General features: G+C 36.3%; 2 protein-coding genes across 2 annotated transcripts; one reads left to right on the forward strand and one right to left on the reverse strand.

Annotated features, from left to right (window-relative positions):
• Positions 1 to 2023: 2023 nt before the first annotated feature.
• On the reverse strand, positions 2024 to 6153 carry LOC144433724 (elongation factor 1-beta-like). Its single transcript, XM_078122079.1, has 7 exons — positions 6010 to 6153; positions 4808 to 4930; positions 4245 to 4374; positions 3993 to 4059; positions 3256 to 3381; positions 2585 to 2652; positions 2024 to 2249 (listed from the first exon to the last, which is right to left on the reverse strand). The coding sequence occupies exons 1-7, from the start codon at positions 6087 to 6089 to the stop codon at positions 2163 to 2165; spliced, it is 681 nt and encodes a 226-aa protein (XP_077978205.1). The 5' UTR covers positions 6090 to 6153; the 3' UTR covers positions 2024 to 2162.
• Positions 6154 to 7520: 1367 nt separating this feature from the next.
• On the forward strand, positions 7521 to 17188 carry LOC144434700 (NADH-ubiquinone oxidoreductase 75 kDa subunit, mitochondrial-like). The gene is made up of 15 exons (XM_078123217.1): positions 7521 to 7543; positions 8206 to 8384; positions 9187 to 9294; positions 9824 to 9982; positions 10539 to 10681; positions 10924 to 10987; positions 11404 to 11458; positions 11623 to 11789; positions 12457 to 12666; positions 13140 to 13225; positions 13416 to 13611; positions 13912 to 14136; positions 14568 to 14833; positions 15349 to 15547; positions 16319 to 17188. Exons 2-15 carry the CDS (start codon positions 8214 to 8216, stop codon positions 16460 to 16462), a joined length of 2193 nt encoding a protein of 730 aa, XP_077979343.1. The 5' UTR covers positions 7521 to 7543; positions 8206 to 8213; the 3' UTR covers positions 16463 to 17188.
• The last annotated feature ends 772 nt before the right edge of the window (positions 17189 to 17960 follow it).

Consider the following 17960-nt stretch of genomic DNA (forward strand, 5'->3'; position numbering starts at 1 on the left):
ACCTGCCCTTTCCACTGGAAGCGCTATGAAGTTGCTTAAAATTATATTCATCATATTCGTCGAGATATTCTTCGTCTGCCATGGCGTTGTTTTCCCAATTGTCGGGTGGAAATACGGCGAATTTCTATTAAATATGTTTATATGCGTGCACGAGACCAAAGCAACAGTGTTTACACATCCATCATCAGTCACATGTTCTGTGATGTCAGAGGGCGACGACGACGGTCTTGGGGACGTATACGCCTGATTGGTTGAATATTATGTTGTGTTACTGTTAGCATATAATTTGTAATGTTTTCTGTTGTCTGGGTTTGAACTCAAACAATACTTATTTAATATACTAGTAATTGTAATTAACACACACACACACACACACACACACACACACACACACACACACACACACACACACACACACACACCTGTGGATTGAGCCTGTAGGAATGCATTTCCCACTTCATCTGGGAAATTATGCCAAGATTTTTTTCCAGCAAAAAGCGAAATGACACTAAGAAACAATGCATAACAGTATCCCTTTCTAGTACAATAAAAATGTGCGATTAGCTTTGCACAGGGGCTCAAACGTGGTCAAATAATTGCTTCACTATTTACATTTATTTTATTATCATTTCTGCTTTTTTTTCATTAACTAGGTGTTCTATAAATATTTGAAAAGTTGGTTTTGTGTGCAACTTTTCTTTAAATTTTTACATGTTTGTTGGTTCTATGTTGAAGATTAATAGTATAAAGCCAGATGTTTTGTGATAACCTCATTTCTCATGTGCGCCCTCAGGCGGTGAAATTTGTAAATGTGCGAGTGTTTTGTTTAAAAGTGTGACTTTATATTGTGCTGCAGAAACAGGTACATTCTCAGAATTGACTCCGATCGACTTACTCCATCTGCAAGCAGAACTACCCATGGATGTTATCCAACCAGACTTCTGCCTGTCAAGCATTAATCTAGATGACTTTAATGTGTATATGAATTGATCAAAATAGTATCGATTATAGTAAAAGTTTTAGTACTTTACAAGTTGGGCTAAATACTCATGTTGACCTGATTAGAAATGAGGTGTTTTCCCTACAATTTATAGATACATATGGTTTACATGTACTAATATACTGCCAAGTTACAAGCATTGTCATTGTTTATACTCTTGTAACGACAAGGTAAAAAAGCGATTACTGGAGTGTAGAATCTAGAAGTCTAAATGTCATGATGACATTACAAACTTAAGCCGAGTTTTGAAACTTTAACCAAGTTAAAATACTTGCATCAAACCTCAATAAAACTATTTTAACATTATGTCGATGTTGATGCACACTTTCTATGATATCATAATTATCTTCTGGCATTGTTAGAATAGTTGTCGTATTTTAGGGATTTCCTCAATTTTTAATACGTATTGAAACTTACATGAGATCGTTTTTGAGTCGTATCTTAATACCAATTTCAGTTCAGGCAATTGCAAACAATTATGCTTCAGTATGTAGAATACTGCGAGTACCTTTTATAAATGCAGCAAGTGATGTGCCCCAACATGTACAAAACTCAGCTTGTGCCCTTTTAAAATCATGGGTACTATGTAACATGACATCAGATATCCTCTCACAACATACTAAGGCCAAATAAAAAAAAGTTGTTTGGTTCCGGTTACCTGAACCCACCTAGTTTTTCACGCCAACTCTTAACTTTTTTTTATGTATTTGAGAAAAATATTAATAAAATCATGAAAACTCGCAAGAAATAGTGGGTGCGGAAACTGACATCAACTTAAAAAGACAACATAAAACTATTCTTTCAATCTGTAATGGCTGTACATGATAGGAAGAAATAAACAATACAGAGACCATTCGGAAAACAATGGAAAACCTTAACTAGACACTCGCACATGAAAAAAAAAAAAAAAAAAAAAAAAAAAAAAAAAAAAAATCTACCTACCCCACCTATTTTAAAATTGAATGTAATCAGAACCACACAATTTTTTTTTAACGCCTAATGACAAACACAGATACAACTTGATAGAATGGCCCTGAAAGACACTTTTATTGACAAGTGTATAGAGTGACTGAAATGTCACACAGATTTATGGTCACACGAGTATAAAGATGAAGAATATCCAAGATGGCAGACAAGATGGAATATCAAAGATGGCAGAAATTTACAATTTGTTGAAAGCTGCAACATCTACAGATTGGACTAGATCTTCATGAGCTGTAATTTCCTCCTCAAGGAAATCTGTACCAATCTGCAATAAGAAGAAATCATCATGTTTAAGCCAACATGTCTGGTTGGGAAAATGTGCATGTTGACCAAGACAGGAGTGTATGGAATGTGTCATATTTCTTAAGAGTGTACAAGGTAAACGTCATTTAGTGAAATATAACCCTGTAAGTCACTATTGATCATAAAAGTAGTATGTACAACATTCTTCAGATGTTTTTGCTATTCCATTATATTGCATGATTTAGACAAAAGCTGGTTATACAAAGTTGTATTATAAAGCTGCAATATGTCTGTGATTGTTACTGTTTTTGTTAGAAAGAGTTTTCAATATTACGGTGGTTTTTATACTTGACTTACTTTATCGTCCTCTACAACACAGGAGATCTGTAATTTTTTAATGCCATAGCCAACTGGTACAAGTTTTGCTGTGACAACAAGAAAGAAAGTAAACATGAGAAACTAGCAGGCAAACTGATGGTTGAAATAACCCTAAGGAACTAAATATTACTAACAGACAACATTATTACCATGTTCAGAGCTCTTATTACCTTTCTGAGTACCCTTATTACCATGTTCAAGGCCTGTATTATTTTGTTAAGGGCCTATATTACCTTAAGTGCCCTTATCACCTTGTCGAGGGCACTATTTAATAAAGTTCAGGGCCCTCATCACTTTGTTGAGGGTCCACCCTCATTACCTAGTTGAGCACCCTTATTACCTTTCTGAGGTCCCTTATTACTGTTGTGGGAGAACACTTGCAACTGAAAAGTTAGAGAAAACTCTCATCATACTCTTGATGGTCTTCCCAACAATCATCAAGCATACAAAACAAGTACACAAATCATAGTAAATTTGGTCGTAACCCCCTTCAGTTCAAGTTCATGTAAAAGACAGTGGCCATAGCAAGGTAATGGAATAAGTACAGAACCAACCCAGCAGTTTTCTTCATTACAGTACCTATTTCATAAACAATTCACCTGATTATACAGCTATGCTACTGGAAAACTTATAACAGTTTCATAACTTACATGCTCCCCAAACCAAACCATCAGCTTTAACTTGTCTAACTTTTTCTTCAATTTCTTTCATATCGGTTTCGTCATCCCATGGTTTGACGTCCAAAATAATCATAGATTTTGCTATGACACCAGGTTCTAAAATTAAAGTAGAAGAAAGAGGTGAGTATACCGTGCATAAACGATTTAGAACAAAACATATGGAATATATACTTCATCGTTCTATGTCACAACAACGCATGTCTACATCACTGTTTTGCTGTGTTCAAAATATGAGTCAAAAAGTTCAAAATTGCCATTACTTTCCCTATTTTTTCTTTGATATTACTGGCGCTGGTATAATTATGTTTTCTCCAATATTTTTCTTCATTCAGCCAGAAAATCCTCGAGACCTAAGGGTTGCCATTACTCGTCGAGCGACTCATAGTGGCAAGGTCACTCATATTTTCCTTGGCTGAACAAAGAAAAATTTTTGGGCATAACATCTAAGTATTAGTTATGATATGAACGGTGTAATGCTACTGACAGCTTTATAAGGCTGCACACAGTTTAAGTTCATCATTTCATCCAGTTGACCATAAGTTTCCCATTGACCTACACCATTGATTATGAAGACCATCACATTTCATGCCTGTCTGTTACAACTTTTGTGTACATCTCTTTATCAATGAAAGAGGACAAATGTGCCCCAAGAGGACAAATGTGCCCCTCGTTCATTAATCATAAATCAATATTGTAAACACACTCACTTTTAGACTTCTTTGCTGCATATTGTGCCAAACGTTCTTCCTTAAGTTTTTCTGCTGCAGCATCAGCCTAGTGAAGATAAAAAGCGAAGTTTATATAACACAGAACAAATCATTATCTCTAGTTGCGGGTGGTTAATACGCTAAAAAAAAAAATTCATCAAAGATTTCCGATCAGGACCTGCTCAACACCCCTTAGGTTTTAAATTGAATGCTTATAGCTGATATAAGAACTTTGCCAATTATTTAGCTTACCTCCTCATCAGAGCCAAACAGATCAATATCATCATCATCATCATCATCTTCATCATCATCTCCACCTGCCGCTGCAGCTGGTGCACCTGCTGGTCCATACTCGCCTACAGGTTTCTTTACACCAGGTAGACTGAAATGGAAATTTCAAAATCTATTTTAACAGTGTTGTCAAAAGCAATGCTTATTAATGCAATACTATTAATTCAAACCATTTATGCTTATGCAATCATTTAATTATTGGCAGATCTGGTCGCACGTTAATTAAATAATCTAATAGTAATACTGCTGAATTTCAGTTCTGTTGCTACAAAATAATGTATTTGTTTCTTTCAAGTGAGTATGTCTGTAAGTGTGTGTAGGTGTGTATAAATGTATGTATGTATGTATGTATGTATGTATGTATGTATGTATGTATGTATGTATGTATGTATGTATGTATGTATGTATGTATGTATGTATGTGCATAATCTCATTACAAGTAAGTTGTAACAATAAACTTGGTATTTATAAAACCATGTTCTGACCCATGAGGGCAACAAGTGTTGCTGAAGTTTGGTTCTTACCTTGTAAACTGGCTGGAATAGGACTTGACTTGGTTATACCATCTCAGTAGATGAAATAGGTCAGCTGAGGGTAGACCAGATAGAGCTTCAAACACTGCTACATCAGCCTGTGAAACGGTGTAACTGTTGACATTAAAAAACACAAACCACTTTTGTAAATCACTTATGTAGTTATTATTGTAACACTAAACGGTCAGTTTTTTACTTCATTGAAGTTTTGGCCAGAAAGCTGGTGTAAATTTGTATTGGGTTGTTAAAGTTGCTTGCTATAACTTGACATCAATAGCCTCACCACATAGTTAGAACTGAGGAGGAAAGTGGGAGCAGTACCATGTATAAACATGATTACTGTAATATGAATGTCCATATGTCTAATTTTAGGTGAAAACATAACCACAATGGAAATGCTAGGCGTGAGGGGAGATGATAAGTCAAAATCCCCACATGACTTGACTCTTGCTTACTCTAATGTTAACTACCTGCTACTTTACCTGATGCTTAAAAAATCATAGCTCATGGGGGGGGGGGGGGTTCTACAGGTGAACAAGTCCTGGTTTTGCATCTGATGTTATCTTATAAGTGAGTTGTGCATATAATATTTTGTTTTCAATGTTTGATGCAAAAAATTAGTAATGTCATGAAGATCAATTTCTACCTACCACTGGCACTAGAACTGGAAGACACTTTAAAACCCAATGCATTCTTTTCAAGGCTGAGGATGACATTGGTAAAAATGTAGCTTTTGCTTCAAATAATATATACTAAGGACGGTACACACACAAAATTTGTCTTTGCGGTACAGAACAGTGCATGTGTGTATGAGTTACACAAGTCAATCTCGTCCAATCTGACAAGTGTGTGTCTGTGAGTGGGGGGGGGGGGAGAGGGGGGGTTAACTAATTCTTGGCCATGGCCTGAGGTCTTCACGTGTGATATTTTTTCATTGAAAATTTAAATAAACTTGTATAGAGTGTACTATTTAAGTACATTACTGTAGTCAATATGAGGTTGATAACTTTCGTCAATGGTACCACATAACGGTTAACCGTATTGTTTTATGTAACGGTACACGGTAGTGTTAACGAAGCTTTTGACACGACAGCTAGTTGCTGGCGTAAGTTCACACAGCTGTGTTGCCATGCCGGTCAACCACACCGCAAAGTAAGTCCCATTTTTCACCATTTCCCCCGTTATTTACTTACCCTTCTATGTAGCTACGATCAGCTAAGAAGTCATTCAATGCCTTCTGACCAGCCTGGCTCTTTAGATCACCGAAACCCATCGTAATATTTCAAAAGTTTCACAGAGCCTGGTTGAAAACTAAGCAGCGACGTGTGCGTATGGGAGATAAAAGGGTTGGACCACATGTGCAAACTCCCTAGCTTGGCACATTTGTGTCATCTCCAGGCTCATGCCTCTGCATGAGACGTAATAATTTCACAGTCATGGGCCCGGGAGTGAGTGGTGTGAAAATATATTGACTCTTTCAAAGTCTCGGTGACACACTTTTTAAGTAAGAAATTAAAATTTTTCATATTTATATTTTCATTTTCGAACTATAAACATGATTTTGTTGTATATTTCATTTGGGTTTTAATAGGACAAAAGTTAATCATGTTCATCTAAAACTATTATGTTGTATGGAGTGGAAGCTGATGGTAAAAAGTATCAAATGCATTTGGTGAAAACTACTACATTTACAAGATCAAATACATTCACATCACATCACATCACATCACATCACATGTAATGAACATGTATCCATTACATGCATTATCCTTTAGAACTGTATCTATTACGAGTTGCTTAGAGGGTCATGCAATAGCATGACAATCGGCGATGAGGGCGCTCTCGGGTACCCGCATCGCTCATCAAGTCAGTCATCCAGTACACGTACGTACGGGGATGGGATAGCAAACCATATTCACAAGGTTGACTCTTCCATTGCTCAATTTGATGGCATCTCTTTAAAAGAAATATATGCAATTAGGGTTTAAAAAAACCCAGATTCCATTATAAGTAAATTAGTTTTTTATCAGATGAGAACTAAAATGGTTCAACCTCCCCTGGCACCGCAAACTAAAAGAATTTAGTTTTTATCAAATATATCCTACACTGACCTATTTATCTCCTCCCTAAATGAGAACGAAAACAGTCGTTTTTGTAATCGTTTATTACAGATATATACAGATATAGTACAAATTGCATCATTGGATAGGGTATTTAAATTAGCTACAATAATTGCACCATTAGTTTTGATTTTGAGTTGTTTCTTAAAAACTTTTTTTTTTAACGTTTTTGTTTCGGCGTTTAAAACTTAAGTTTGAGTGCAAACCCCGAAGGATAAAAAACCCAAAAAGAACAAAAAATCAAAGCTCAAAATCAAAAACTAACGCTACTAGCATTAATCACCTTTCACAGGGTCATCATTGTTGGTATTTATCCAGGTATTTGCACCCTTCATTATTTCATTAATTCGCACTATTGCAATTTAGATACCTCCACTGAATATGCTTGAAATTAGCTCTGGAAATATACACGCTGAGGATTCCGACTGAAGAGACGCGTCGGAGTTCTCGGAGAGTATATTATCAGTATCATGTTGAACTACTTGAAGAAGTTTACATGTATTTCCATTTATTTTCCATTCGTTTGAAAGAGCGACCTCTTGAGGCCATGATTTCCCACAATGCAACACTGTAGAGTCGCCATATTGGGACGACGAAGCCAGATTAGGTAAGTGTGAATGTGGTGTAAACAAATTGTTTTAATAAATATTGTTCTTTCATCGCTAAAACTGACATGTTTATAATTTAGATTGTTTGGTGCTAATATCAACGCATGCAAGCATTCAACAAACGTTAGATGCGCTCGAACCGTAACAAACTGATGGTGTCCTCCACACTGTGTTCGACCTTTCAAGATAGATGGCAAGCTCACGTAACCTGCAGACGGTGACGCACGGTCATTTCCAGGTTTCATCCAGTTTATTGAGGTCAGGGCAGAGCAGGGTGGTGCAGGAAACTCTATCTTTGTGTTGTATCTCCCCGTACACAACATGTGCCTTTAGAATGAATACGAGGCATGAATGCAACCAGCCTAGTGACAAATGCATAATAATATTACACTGTAAGTGTAACGTGTAAATATTAAATGGTGACAATGACATATTGAAACGTACGTACCGGTAAATTTGTAAGTTCGGTGATATCCACATGTATGCTTGCGGTCAGATCAGTTTTCTTATGCTATTGCCAACCCTACGCCTTCCAAAGATACAGTATTTGTGTTAAATTTTGGTAAATTGTCAACATTCTTGGTGTGAAACAAGTTTTCAGATTTTGTACAGACAAACTTCAAAAGTCGCAAACAAAATATGATAAATACATTTCTTTCAGCTTTCAGAATGTTGAGGGCATGCACACCATTGGCTAGGGTGTGGAGTACCACCTCCCGACTAGCTATCTTGCCAACTAGTCAGAGGTTAAACTCGTCAGCTGCACCACCTCCAGAAAAGTTGGAAGTCTTCATTGATGACAAACGAGTACTGGTGGACCCAGGCACAACAATCCTACAAGTAAGTCAACAATATGTTCATCATGATCATTTTTTTTTGGCAGAAATCTTCAGTAAACTATAGATAGTAGCATCCTTATAAATTTAGATGATGATGGTGATGATGATGATGATGATGATGATGATGATGATGATGATGATGATGCAACGGCAACGGTGGCAGCGACGATGACGATGATGATCACATGCATAAAAAGAAGCTCTTTCACTTCAAACTGAAAGAGAGCGTGTGTTACTTGTGTGAGAAGCCAGTTATTGACACTTTGTAGCAATTTCCCTGAATACGAGAGAGATGAGCCATAGCACTATAAAATACAGCATTATACTATCATTAATGTTAGGCCTAGTTTCCATATTGAAGGAGTATTATAAGGCCACAGGTTAGGTAAAATTAGTGTTGATAAACACAATAATCAATAAACCCTGTTTCTGTCAAAAGAGGTATACTGTAGCTGCAGCTTATATGATATCAATATAAACCAGCTATAGAAAACAATTGCGAAAAGTTTTCATTGTTTTTTGGTGAAAATCTCCAGAAACTAGAGAAATGTCAACAAGAGTAGGTGCAGGTTACCATGTGCTGGGCTTGAAAAAAGTTTGGTTGGGTTTGAAAAAAGTTAGTAATTTATTTTTACATATGATTCCACTCACCTCAAGAAAGAGCTGCTGATCACTAGTATTCCAGCTAATAAATCATAATTACAATACTAAATTTCAATCCTTTACTGCATAATTTTAACAATTCAGTAGCTAAAGATGTTTCTCTAATATGTTTCACTAACAACTGAACTGGTGTATTTTAGGCATGTGCCATGGTAGGAGTGGAAATTCCCAGATTCTGTTATCATGATCGACTTTCCATTGCTGGAAACTGTAGAATGTGTCTGGTTGAAGTAGAGAAGTCACCCAAGGTAAGTTTAGTGTGAAATCCAGTTGTAGGAAATACTATCAGGAGTATTGAAGTAAATTAAAAAAAAATCTTTTGAAATATAATATGGTGTTATATGTAGTCTGAAAGGTCCAGTCATTGGTTTGCCTATGTAACCACTCACTACCTCAAAAAACAATGACTGGATCTTTCAGGCTAGGTATTAGTGATGTGGTACAGTATTTTTCCTAAGGTGGGGAACCCTGGTAAGAGCAAAGGGGAAATGGGGTAAATTTTGCATAATATCCCATACAATCTACTATAATTTTGTTTGGGAACCCTGGTAAAATTAACGGGGAACCCCAGTAGATTGTACCTACTTACTGTCTGTGGTATAACAGTAGGGGTATTCATTATCTCAGTTATCTGCCAGGTTCATGTGATTGAAATGTGTGTAGAAGTCATGTCTTAATGTAGGTATTTCCTCATAGCTGTACTGATGATGTACTGGTATTCTGAGTTGAATGTATTGACTCATAGATGATAACAAAGTAATATGTTGTGTTTAACAGCCACAAGCTGCATGTGCTATGCCTGTAATGAAAGGATGGAGAATCAAGACCAACTCAGATATGACCAAGAAGGCAAGGGAAGGTGTAATGGAATTCTTATTGATGAACCATCCACTGGATTGTCCAATCTGTGACCAAGGAGGAGAATGTGATCTACAGGTAAGTTTATAGGAATGTAGTAGTAGCAATGGAACAGTCAGAGGATTCAAGTTACCCATGCCGTGGTACTAGTACTTTGATGGCGGTATTGTAGAAATGTGGTAGCAATAGGAAAGTCAGAGGAATCAAGTTACCCATGCTGTGGTAATAGTACTTTGATGGTGGTATTGTAGAAATGTGGTAGCAATGGGAAAGTTAGAGGAATCAAGTTACCCATGCTGTATTACTTGTGCTTTGATAATCATGGTGTTGTAGAAATGTGGTAGCAATGGGACTGTCTGACTGAAGAATCAACTTACCCACACTTCAGTACTAATGATAATGGTGTTATGAAAGTGTGGGGCAATGGGACTGTCTGACTGAAAATCAAGTTACCTACACTTTGGTACTTTGACAGTAGTCTTGCAGTTCTGTACTAGCCTGATCATCTAGAAGTGAACACCTTCCTCCAGCTATCATTTGACTGCTTCATTGACTCACTTATCATAGTCTGTATTTATTTATTTATTTATTTATTTATTTATTTATTGATCATATTGTTGTTATTATTTCTCAGGACCAGTCGATGGCATTTGGAAGTGATCGTAGTCGGTTTGTTGATAATCAGTTCAGTGGAAAGAGAGCAGTGGAAGATAAAAACATAGGACCATTAGTAAAAACTATCATGACAAGATGTATTCATTGCACAAGATGTGTCAGGTAATTAACATTGTCACGTATGTACAAGTTGTAGTTGTAGATTTTTACTTTCATAGATTCATACTACAATGGCAAGATGGCCCATATTGTAGTATGCTTTATGATAATGATGACACATTCATTAAGATATGTAGTATCCCTCAAGATCACTGAAATGTACTAGTCACCAAGCTAAACCTACAAATAACTTTACTTGCTATAATATGTAAGTTTCATCAATTTTGTGTCATGTTGTGTTATAGATTTGGAAGTGAAGTAGCAGGAACTGATGATCTTGGTACAACAGGAAGAGGTGGAGATATGCAGGTAGGTAACATATTAGATTTCATCCTATACTACACTAGATTTGACTTTGATGAACTGTCACTAGGTGAGTACCTAATAAACAACATAGATACACATACAATTCTTGACATACCATGGCAGAGTCAAAGACTTGAGGCTTCAATCTGATTATTATTAGTCTTGTGAGTTTCTGTCAACTGGCATGAATATAGTTTGTTAGAGACAACATTTGTGCCATGCTAATAGCTATAAGATATTTCTCACTTTTGGTGTAGAGCTGAATAACATTACATATCTTACAGTCCAGCATGAATAGCCTTATCAATTCTCACATCAAAGAAAATCTAACCTGTATCCAGTACAATGTCTTAGATGGATCCTGTTGATGACAATCTGTGAATACAATAATATCTTTATTTTTTTTCCTCCTTTCACAGATTGGTACATACGTAGAAAAGATGTTTAAATCAGAACTATCTGGAAATGTGATAGGTAAGTTGACATATTTATTCTGACTTCCAAATTACCAAGATCCTTTTATTAGTATCTCCACATAACAATACAGAGTGGGGTTTGTTATCAATAAAGTATGTTAGGTGTTTGACATTATCTCTCATTGTCTAACTTCTTCTAACAATAACATTATTTATTTGTAGATTTGTGTCCTGTTGGAGCTCTTACATCCAAACCATATGCCTTTACATCAAGGCCATGGGAAACCAGGAAAACAGAGTCAGTTGATGTACTAGATGCTGTGGGCAGTAATATTGTTGTCAGTACCAGAACTGGTGAAGTTATGAGGATTTTGCCAAGACTCCATGAGGTATAATTAGTATGTTACATTATCCACAGCATAATCTTACTGTAATGTAACAATGGATAAATTCACAAGCTCGTTTTGAACAAATAAGTAATCTCTAGCTATTTCACTAAATAATTCCTTCATACACCCTTACCAACTAATGAAAGCAGAGATTAATTATGATTCTAGACAAGTATCAAGGCAGATTGTCATCCACATGTGTGACCTGACTGGCTTGCAAATGTGGCAAACAGAAGTTAAATGATTCTTTATGTTGAGGGTGCTTGCCCACGTGGTTGGGGAAACCCAATGCATCCAGAGTAGTCACCCTAAGTTGATGAGCTTGATGTACATGTGTTGTCTAGATGTAATGGTGCACGGTTTGGAAGCCAAACAAAGACAGTGAAAACCAAATTGATTTGTGTCAACTATGCAAATACTGAAATATATAAACAAATTTAGAAGTAGACTTTGTTCATTTTATGATAAGAGTGTGTCTTTGTGTAGGTCAGACAGTGTGTGTATTTATTCCTCTTTCATGGTACATAATGTTTTATTGTACATTGTGTGCGTGTACAACTTTGTATTGACTGTGAATGACAAGTCTTTTGGGTGGGAAACCCAATGCATCCTGAGTAGATTCAGATTGTCAGATTTCAAAGTATTGCTTTGATTTCTTTGTTACCAGGATATCAATGAAGAATGGATTTCCGACAAAACAAGATTTGCCTATGATGGTTTGAAGCGACAACGTTTAACAACACCAATGGTCAAAAATAACCAAGGATTACTAGAACCGTGTACCTGGGAGGATGCACTTGTCAGTGTAGCTGATGCCATGTCAAAGGTCAATGCAAATGAAGTTGGTGCTATTGCTGGCGGTTTGGTAGATGCTGAGGTAGGTGTAGATTTCCAGAATTAATATTTACGTAAACCTTCCTGGGCAAAGCCTGTTGAACTCGAGATGTGAAACTAGATTTGAATGGGTATTTGTACTCCTTCAGTGCTGGTACATATCCATCATTACCATTATTCCAGCATGCGAAGTCCCAAAGCCTTGAGTGGTACAGAGTTTGTCAGAAATTATTAGATATATCAACCAAAGATTTTAGCTTGACAATTAATTCCTTGAAAGAGCATAACTGCTGTAATGTGTTGGACTATGTTTTAAATAATTCAAGCAAGCATTTCTTCAAATCCAGTTTGAATGAACTCAAGAACTAAGAAATGCTATTATTAAGTATGGACCCGTTTGAATATATAACTGTATATATAATGCTTACTTCAAAAAATTTTTTAGTTAAAAAGTTTGGATAATTTAATGAAACAATATAATCACTTACCTTTCTGTTTTTAAATCTGACTTGTTAGGCACTGGTAGCATTGAAAGACTTACTAAACAAAATAGGCAGTGAAGCTCTTTGTACAGAGGAAGTATTCCCAATGGATGGATCTGGGTAAGTTTAACATACCTTCCAACGTCATCAAAAGTTTTATTCTTAGTTGCTAGTAAGTTGTGTAAACTTTCAAAGCATGATCAATAGTTCATAACTTTTCTGATATGTTTTCATGTAGTACTGATCTGAGGTACCGAGGAATAAATTTTAACTCGATATTACATAACTTTTCTGATTTGTTTTCCTGTAGTACTGACCTGAGATCCAATTATCTCCTGAACACACGTATTGCTGGCGTGGAAGAAGCAGACCTTGTCCTCCTTGTAGGCACTAACCCTAGATATGAAGCACCATTGTTCAATGCTCGTCTTAGAAAATGCTGGATGCAGAATGAACTTGAAGTGGCTGTTGTTGGTGCACCAGTTAATCTGACATACACATATGAGGTAAGGTGTGACAGATAAAGTGCAACATGTACTTAAAACAAAGAGGGTTAGTTGAATGAAGTAGCCACGTTATCAGCCAGGTTATTATCATGACATTTTTTCAAAGTTCAGAGATTTTTTTTTTCTGCCAACACATGTGAGTCACTTTGTGTTAGCCTGTCAAAGCATAATATCAAGTGTGTTGAAAGTTTGGATGTTTGTCATTTCTATGGTAAGATTGTCTTATTCCCATAACTCGGTATTAAGCCCTACTGCTTACTGAGAAGTGATTGAAAATCCCTATTTTATGATTATTTTCAGCATCTTGGGGATAGTGCTAGTGTACTTCAGCAACTAGCAAGTGGTCAGCATGCATTTTCTAAGAAGCTAGCAGCAGCTAAACGACCCATGGTGGTTGTTGGTAGCGGTGCTCTGCAACGTGAAGATGGCAGCGCCCTCCTTGCTGCAGTCACAAACATCGCACAGAATGTCAGATCTACCAGTCAAGCTGAGGATGGATGGAGAGTACTCAATGTGCTACATAGGGTGAGTTTGGAGGCAAATTCTGAACTGAAGCCTTACAAGTGAATGAAATATATGATTAATGTACGTCATTCTTTGTGTCACATTCATGAATACTAAAGTATACAGTACTATTCCTATCAGTTCAGTACACAGGTAACTGAGAAGAGAATTTATGCAAAGTTGAGCTTCATTTCACTATACTTTAAATATAACTCTATGTTGGTTTTGTGAAAAAAAAGATACCTGATGGTAAATTTCTCCCCTTCTTCAACCCTAGTACAGTAACAGTATTAGGTGCAAGAAAAATCTTCATCTGATTGGGTACTTCAGTCAATTCAAATGCAGCAGTATGATTTCATATATACTGGTGTATGGAATTAGTTTAAGTTAGTGGGTTTTTTTTCAAAATGAAAAATAATTGACGTGATATATCCTAACACCTTTCTATACAGGTGGCCAGTCAAGTGGCAGCCCTTGATTTGGGTTACAAAGCTGGTGTTGAAGAGATTCGCAACAATCCACCCAGAGTGTTGTTCCTTCTTGGTGCTGATGAGGGCACAATTACAAGAGCTGATCTACCAGATGATTGCTATGTGGTTTACCAAGGACATCATGGTGATGCAGGTGCATGTATGGCTGATGCCGTATTACCGGGTTCAGCTTACACAGAGAAGACAGCTACTTACGTGAACACAGAAGGCAGAGCACAACAGACAAAGTATGTATGAGTTTAAAGATTGTAGTGTACATGCATTACTATACATGAGAAGTGCTCAAATCCATAGAGGTCCTTTAATTTCATTTTTAGTGAAATAGTTTATTATAAATTGTGTTCTTTGTGAGATAGCCTTGTAAGGAATTATTGTAAAATTCCATGAGATATACAGTAATAAAAAGAAGGAAAACTGGTACCTGTCTACCAATACAGTTGTCAAATTCAAGGCAATAAATAATGTGACATTTAAAGAAAGCTTGGTAGAATGTACCCTGGTAGGTAAGATACAAGCAGTTTGGTTTGGTTGGACACATCTTGTGTTACTTTCCCATCTGACTGACATTGTTTATGACGTGTATGCAAATTTTATCCTTGCAGAATAAATTGTCACCCAAACACCCTTGTATGTTCAATTAAACGTCTAATTTACTGACATGACGCGAGACTGTGTAGTTCTAAGTCTTACCACTAAATGAGATACTGTGTCTTAAGTACATGTGTCAACTGATTTCTTACAGGTTAGCTGTGTCTGCACCAGGTTATGCCAGAGATGACTGGAAGATCATCAGAGCCCTGTCTGAAGTGTTGGGTCAAACTTTACCATATGATGAACTTTATGAAATTAGACGGCGATTAACTGAAGTGTCCCCAAATCTAACCAGATATGGTGATGTGGAGGAAGCTAATTATTTCAAACAAGCACAGGATTTATCTAAAGTGAGTACACATAAAATGATACAACTGTGGCAGGCTCAAAATGGTTCAACAATATACCATGTTTTTGTAACAGTTTTTTTGAGTTCAAAACTGTTGGTGTTAGATTGTTAACTGAACACTTCCCCATGTCATATGTCTTATAACAGACATTGATTGAATAAATGAATGAATGAATGAATGAATGAATGAATGAATGAATGAATGAATATGAATGAATGAATGTATGAATATGAATGAATGAATGTGAATGGATGAATGAATAAATGTGAATGAATGAATTAATATGAATGAATATGAATGAATGAATGAATGAATGAATGAATGAATGAAATGTGTTTTCACCAGGTATCAAAAATAAGCTACACTTTCAAAGAAACATATAGTAGTTCATGTTCACAAAGAAATTCCAGTTCCCATGGCATTTCATGTAAAGAGGCCATAAAACTGTTCTTATCAAGCCATGGGGTATGTAATACAAGTCTCTACTGCTACAATATGCTGTGCCAAGTGTTATTAATCCAATTCATTTGTTTACTTTCCCTGTTTGTAACAAGTTTCATTCGTCCACAGTCTGATGTCGGCAGTTGTAATCACAGTTGTAGCACTCCCATTACACAGTTTACTGTTTGTTAGCTGACAACATTGTTTACAAATTGACTACAGTTGGAAAGGCTACATGCTAGTCTTATAAAGAAACCAGTGTTCTGTTACACTTGATAAGGATGATATAAATGATTATTTCTGAGATTTCGTGTATGTTTTATATTTCAGAATGTCAAACAACAGTTGTCCAACACCCCACTGACACCCAAACAAGTGAGTCTGAAAGATTTCTACATGACAGACAGTATAAGCCGAGCGTCCCAGACCATGGCCAAGTGTGTGCAAGCCGTAGCTGAAGACGAAAGCAAATAGGAAATGTAAATGAAATGAATATTTGAAAACTGTATATTTTTTATTGTAGTACATTTTGCTGCTAAAAATCATTGGAGTTGAGTTCAACAAGACTGAGAAAAGTTGTATATTACTGTTTTTTTGGTAGGAAATGTATCGTGTCTGTCTCATATAGACTACATTGTGAAATAGTGGAAAGGATGTAAGGTATTGTTACAATAATGTCCACCCACAAGATGGGTTGCACTGCATCTCTCTAGTTTAACACTCATCTTTTTCCATATTTTGCAAAGCATGCACATATTAATGACAACTGTCGGAATGTTGATACCGTCAACAGACGAGTACACTGTCAGACAACAAACAAGAGAACACAAGTCAACAAAGAACTACATCAAGTAACTATTGAGAAATCTTCACAGAGTTTTTTTCTTTTCCCTACCTGCCCATGTCTTATTGGTATATCACTGCAGGTGAACTCTTCTTAAGGAATGTACATGAGTTTCCAGAATTTTATGCTGATAAGTCAAACTAGTCTTGTGTGTGTTTTTCTCAGTTGTGTAATTGAATAAAAAAACACCTCAAAATTTCACACAAAGACCAAATCTTTTTATTTCTTGATCAGAATTACATGCTGTTGATGTTCAGCTCTGAATATAAGGGTAAAAAGGTTTTGAGTAATCTCACAAGAGTGCCAACATCTGAATAAAGAGTGCAAGTATAATATGGAGAGTTTTGAATGCATTTTATGTTGTTAATAAACGTAACTTAGAAAGCCAGTTGAAATATGGACTCATTGCCTAGGACATTATCAAATGTCATTGAAGGTAGATATGTTATAATGCAAGACAGGCATATTCACAACTTGTAAAGTGATATCATCATAAATATCTCTGAATATCATCTAGTCATCTTTTCTGTGTACTTTGCTCTGTTTATCATAATAAGATTCAAAACTACTCTGACAAGTAATAACATACAGTGGAAAAGTACCCCTAGCTCCATGAACAAACTTTATTATCTTCAGTATTACCAGGACATAACAGCATTGCTATTCATAAAGTATGATGAGCAATTCTGTGTCACGTCCTCAAAACTAGTGACTGGCAATACAAAACGACAGATTACGTTAATAAAAAAACCAAGATAATCACTATTCAATCAGAGACAATGAAAAAAAAATGATGGAATAGTTGAGGTTACAATGCAAATGAATGGTGATGCCGTACAAACCAGTTCTGATTCCTTGCATATTCCTGTAAAATGTATCATGTCAAACACCTAAGATATGAACCCTTCATCAAAGTTTCCATCCCAAGTCTAAAAGTGATGCATCCTGGTTAACCCATACTACTACTTCCATCACTGAGGAGTCCGTGTGTTGCCATTGGCATTGTGAGAGGAAATAATAGATAGGCAACTTTTAAGCAATCACGATTACGCTTGACGGGTATTCCATGTCATTGCATTGGTCAAAACTCAGTGATGACGTTATCTGCAGATAGCACGACTCCCCAAC

Source organism: Glandiceps talaboti, chromosome 4, assembly GCF_964340395.1.
Source record: "Glandiceps talaboti chromosome 4, keGlaTala1.1, whole genome shotgun sequence".
Classification (NCBI taxonomy): domain Eukaryota; kingdom Metazoa; phylum Hemichordata; class Enteropneusta; family Spengelidae; genus Glandiceps; species Glandiceps talaboti.

What these genes read in the sequence shown, in the direction of transcription:
- LOC144433724 (XM_078122079.1), bottom strand. Translation starts at nt 6,089, where the DNA reads ATGGGTTTCGGTGATCTAAAGAGCCAGGCTGGTCAGAAGGCATTGAAT. An exon ending in TGCAGCAAAGAAGTCTAAAA is followed by an intron (nt 3,382 to 3,992) that starts GTGAGTGTGTTT and finishes CTTTAATTTTAG; the next exon opens with AACCTGGTGTCATAGCAAAA. An exon ending in GTGTTGTAGAGGACGATAAA is followed by an intron (nt 2,250 to 2,584) that starts GTAAGTCAAGTA and finishes TTCTTATTGCAG; the next exon opens with ATTGGTACAGATTTCCTTGA.
- LOC144434700 (XM_078123217.1), top strand. Translation starts at nt 8,214, where the DNA reads ATGTTGAGGGCATGCACACCATTGGCTAGGGTGTGGAGTACCACCTCC. An exon ending in ACTATCTGGAAATGTGATAG is followed by an intron (nt 11,459 to 11,622) that starts GTAAGTTGACAT and finishes ATTTATTTGTAG; the next exon opens with ATTTGTGTCCTGTTGGAGCT. An exon ending in AAGCACAGGATTTATCTAAA is followed by an intron (nt 15,548 to 16,318) that starts GTGAGTACACAT and finishes TTTATATTTCAG; the next exon opens with AATGTCAAACAACAGTTGTC.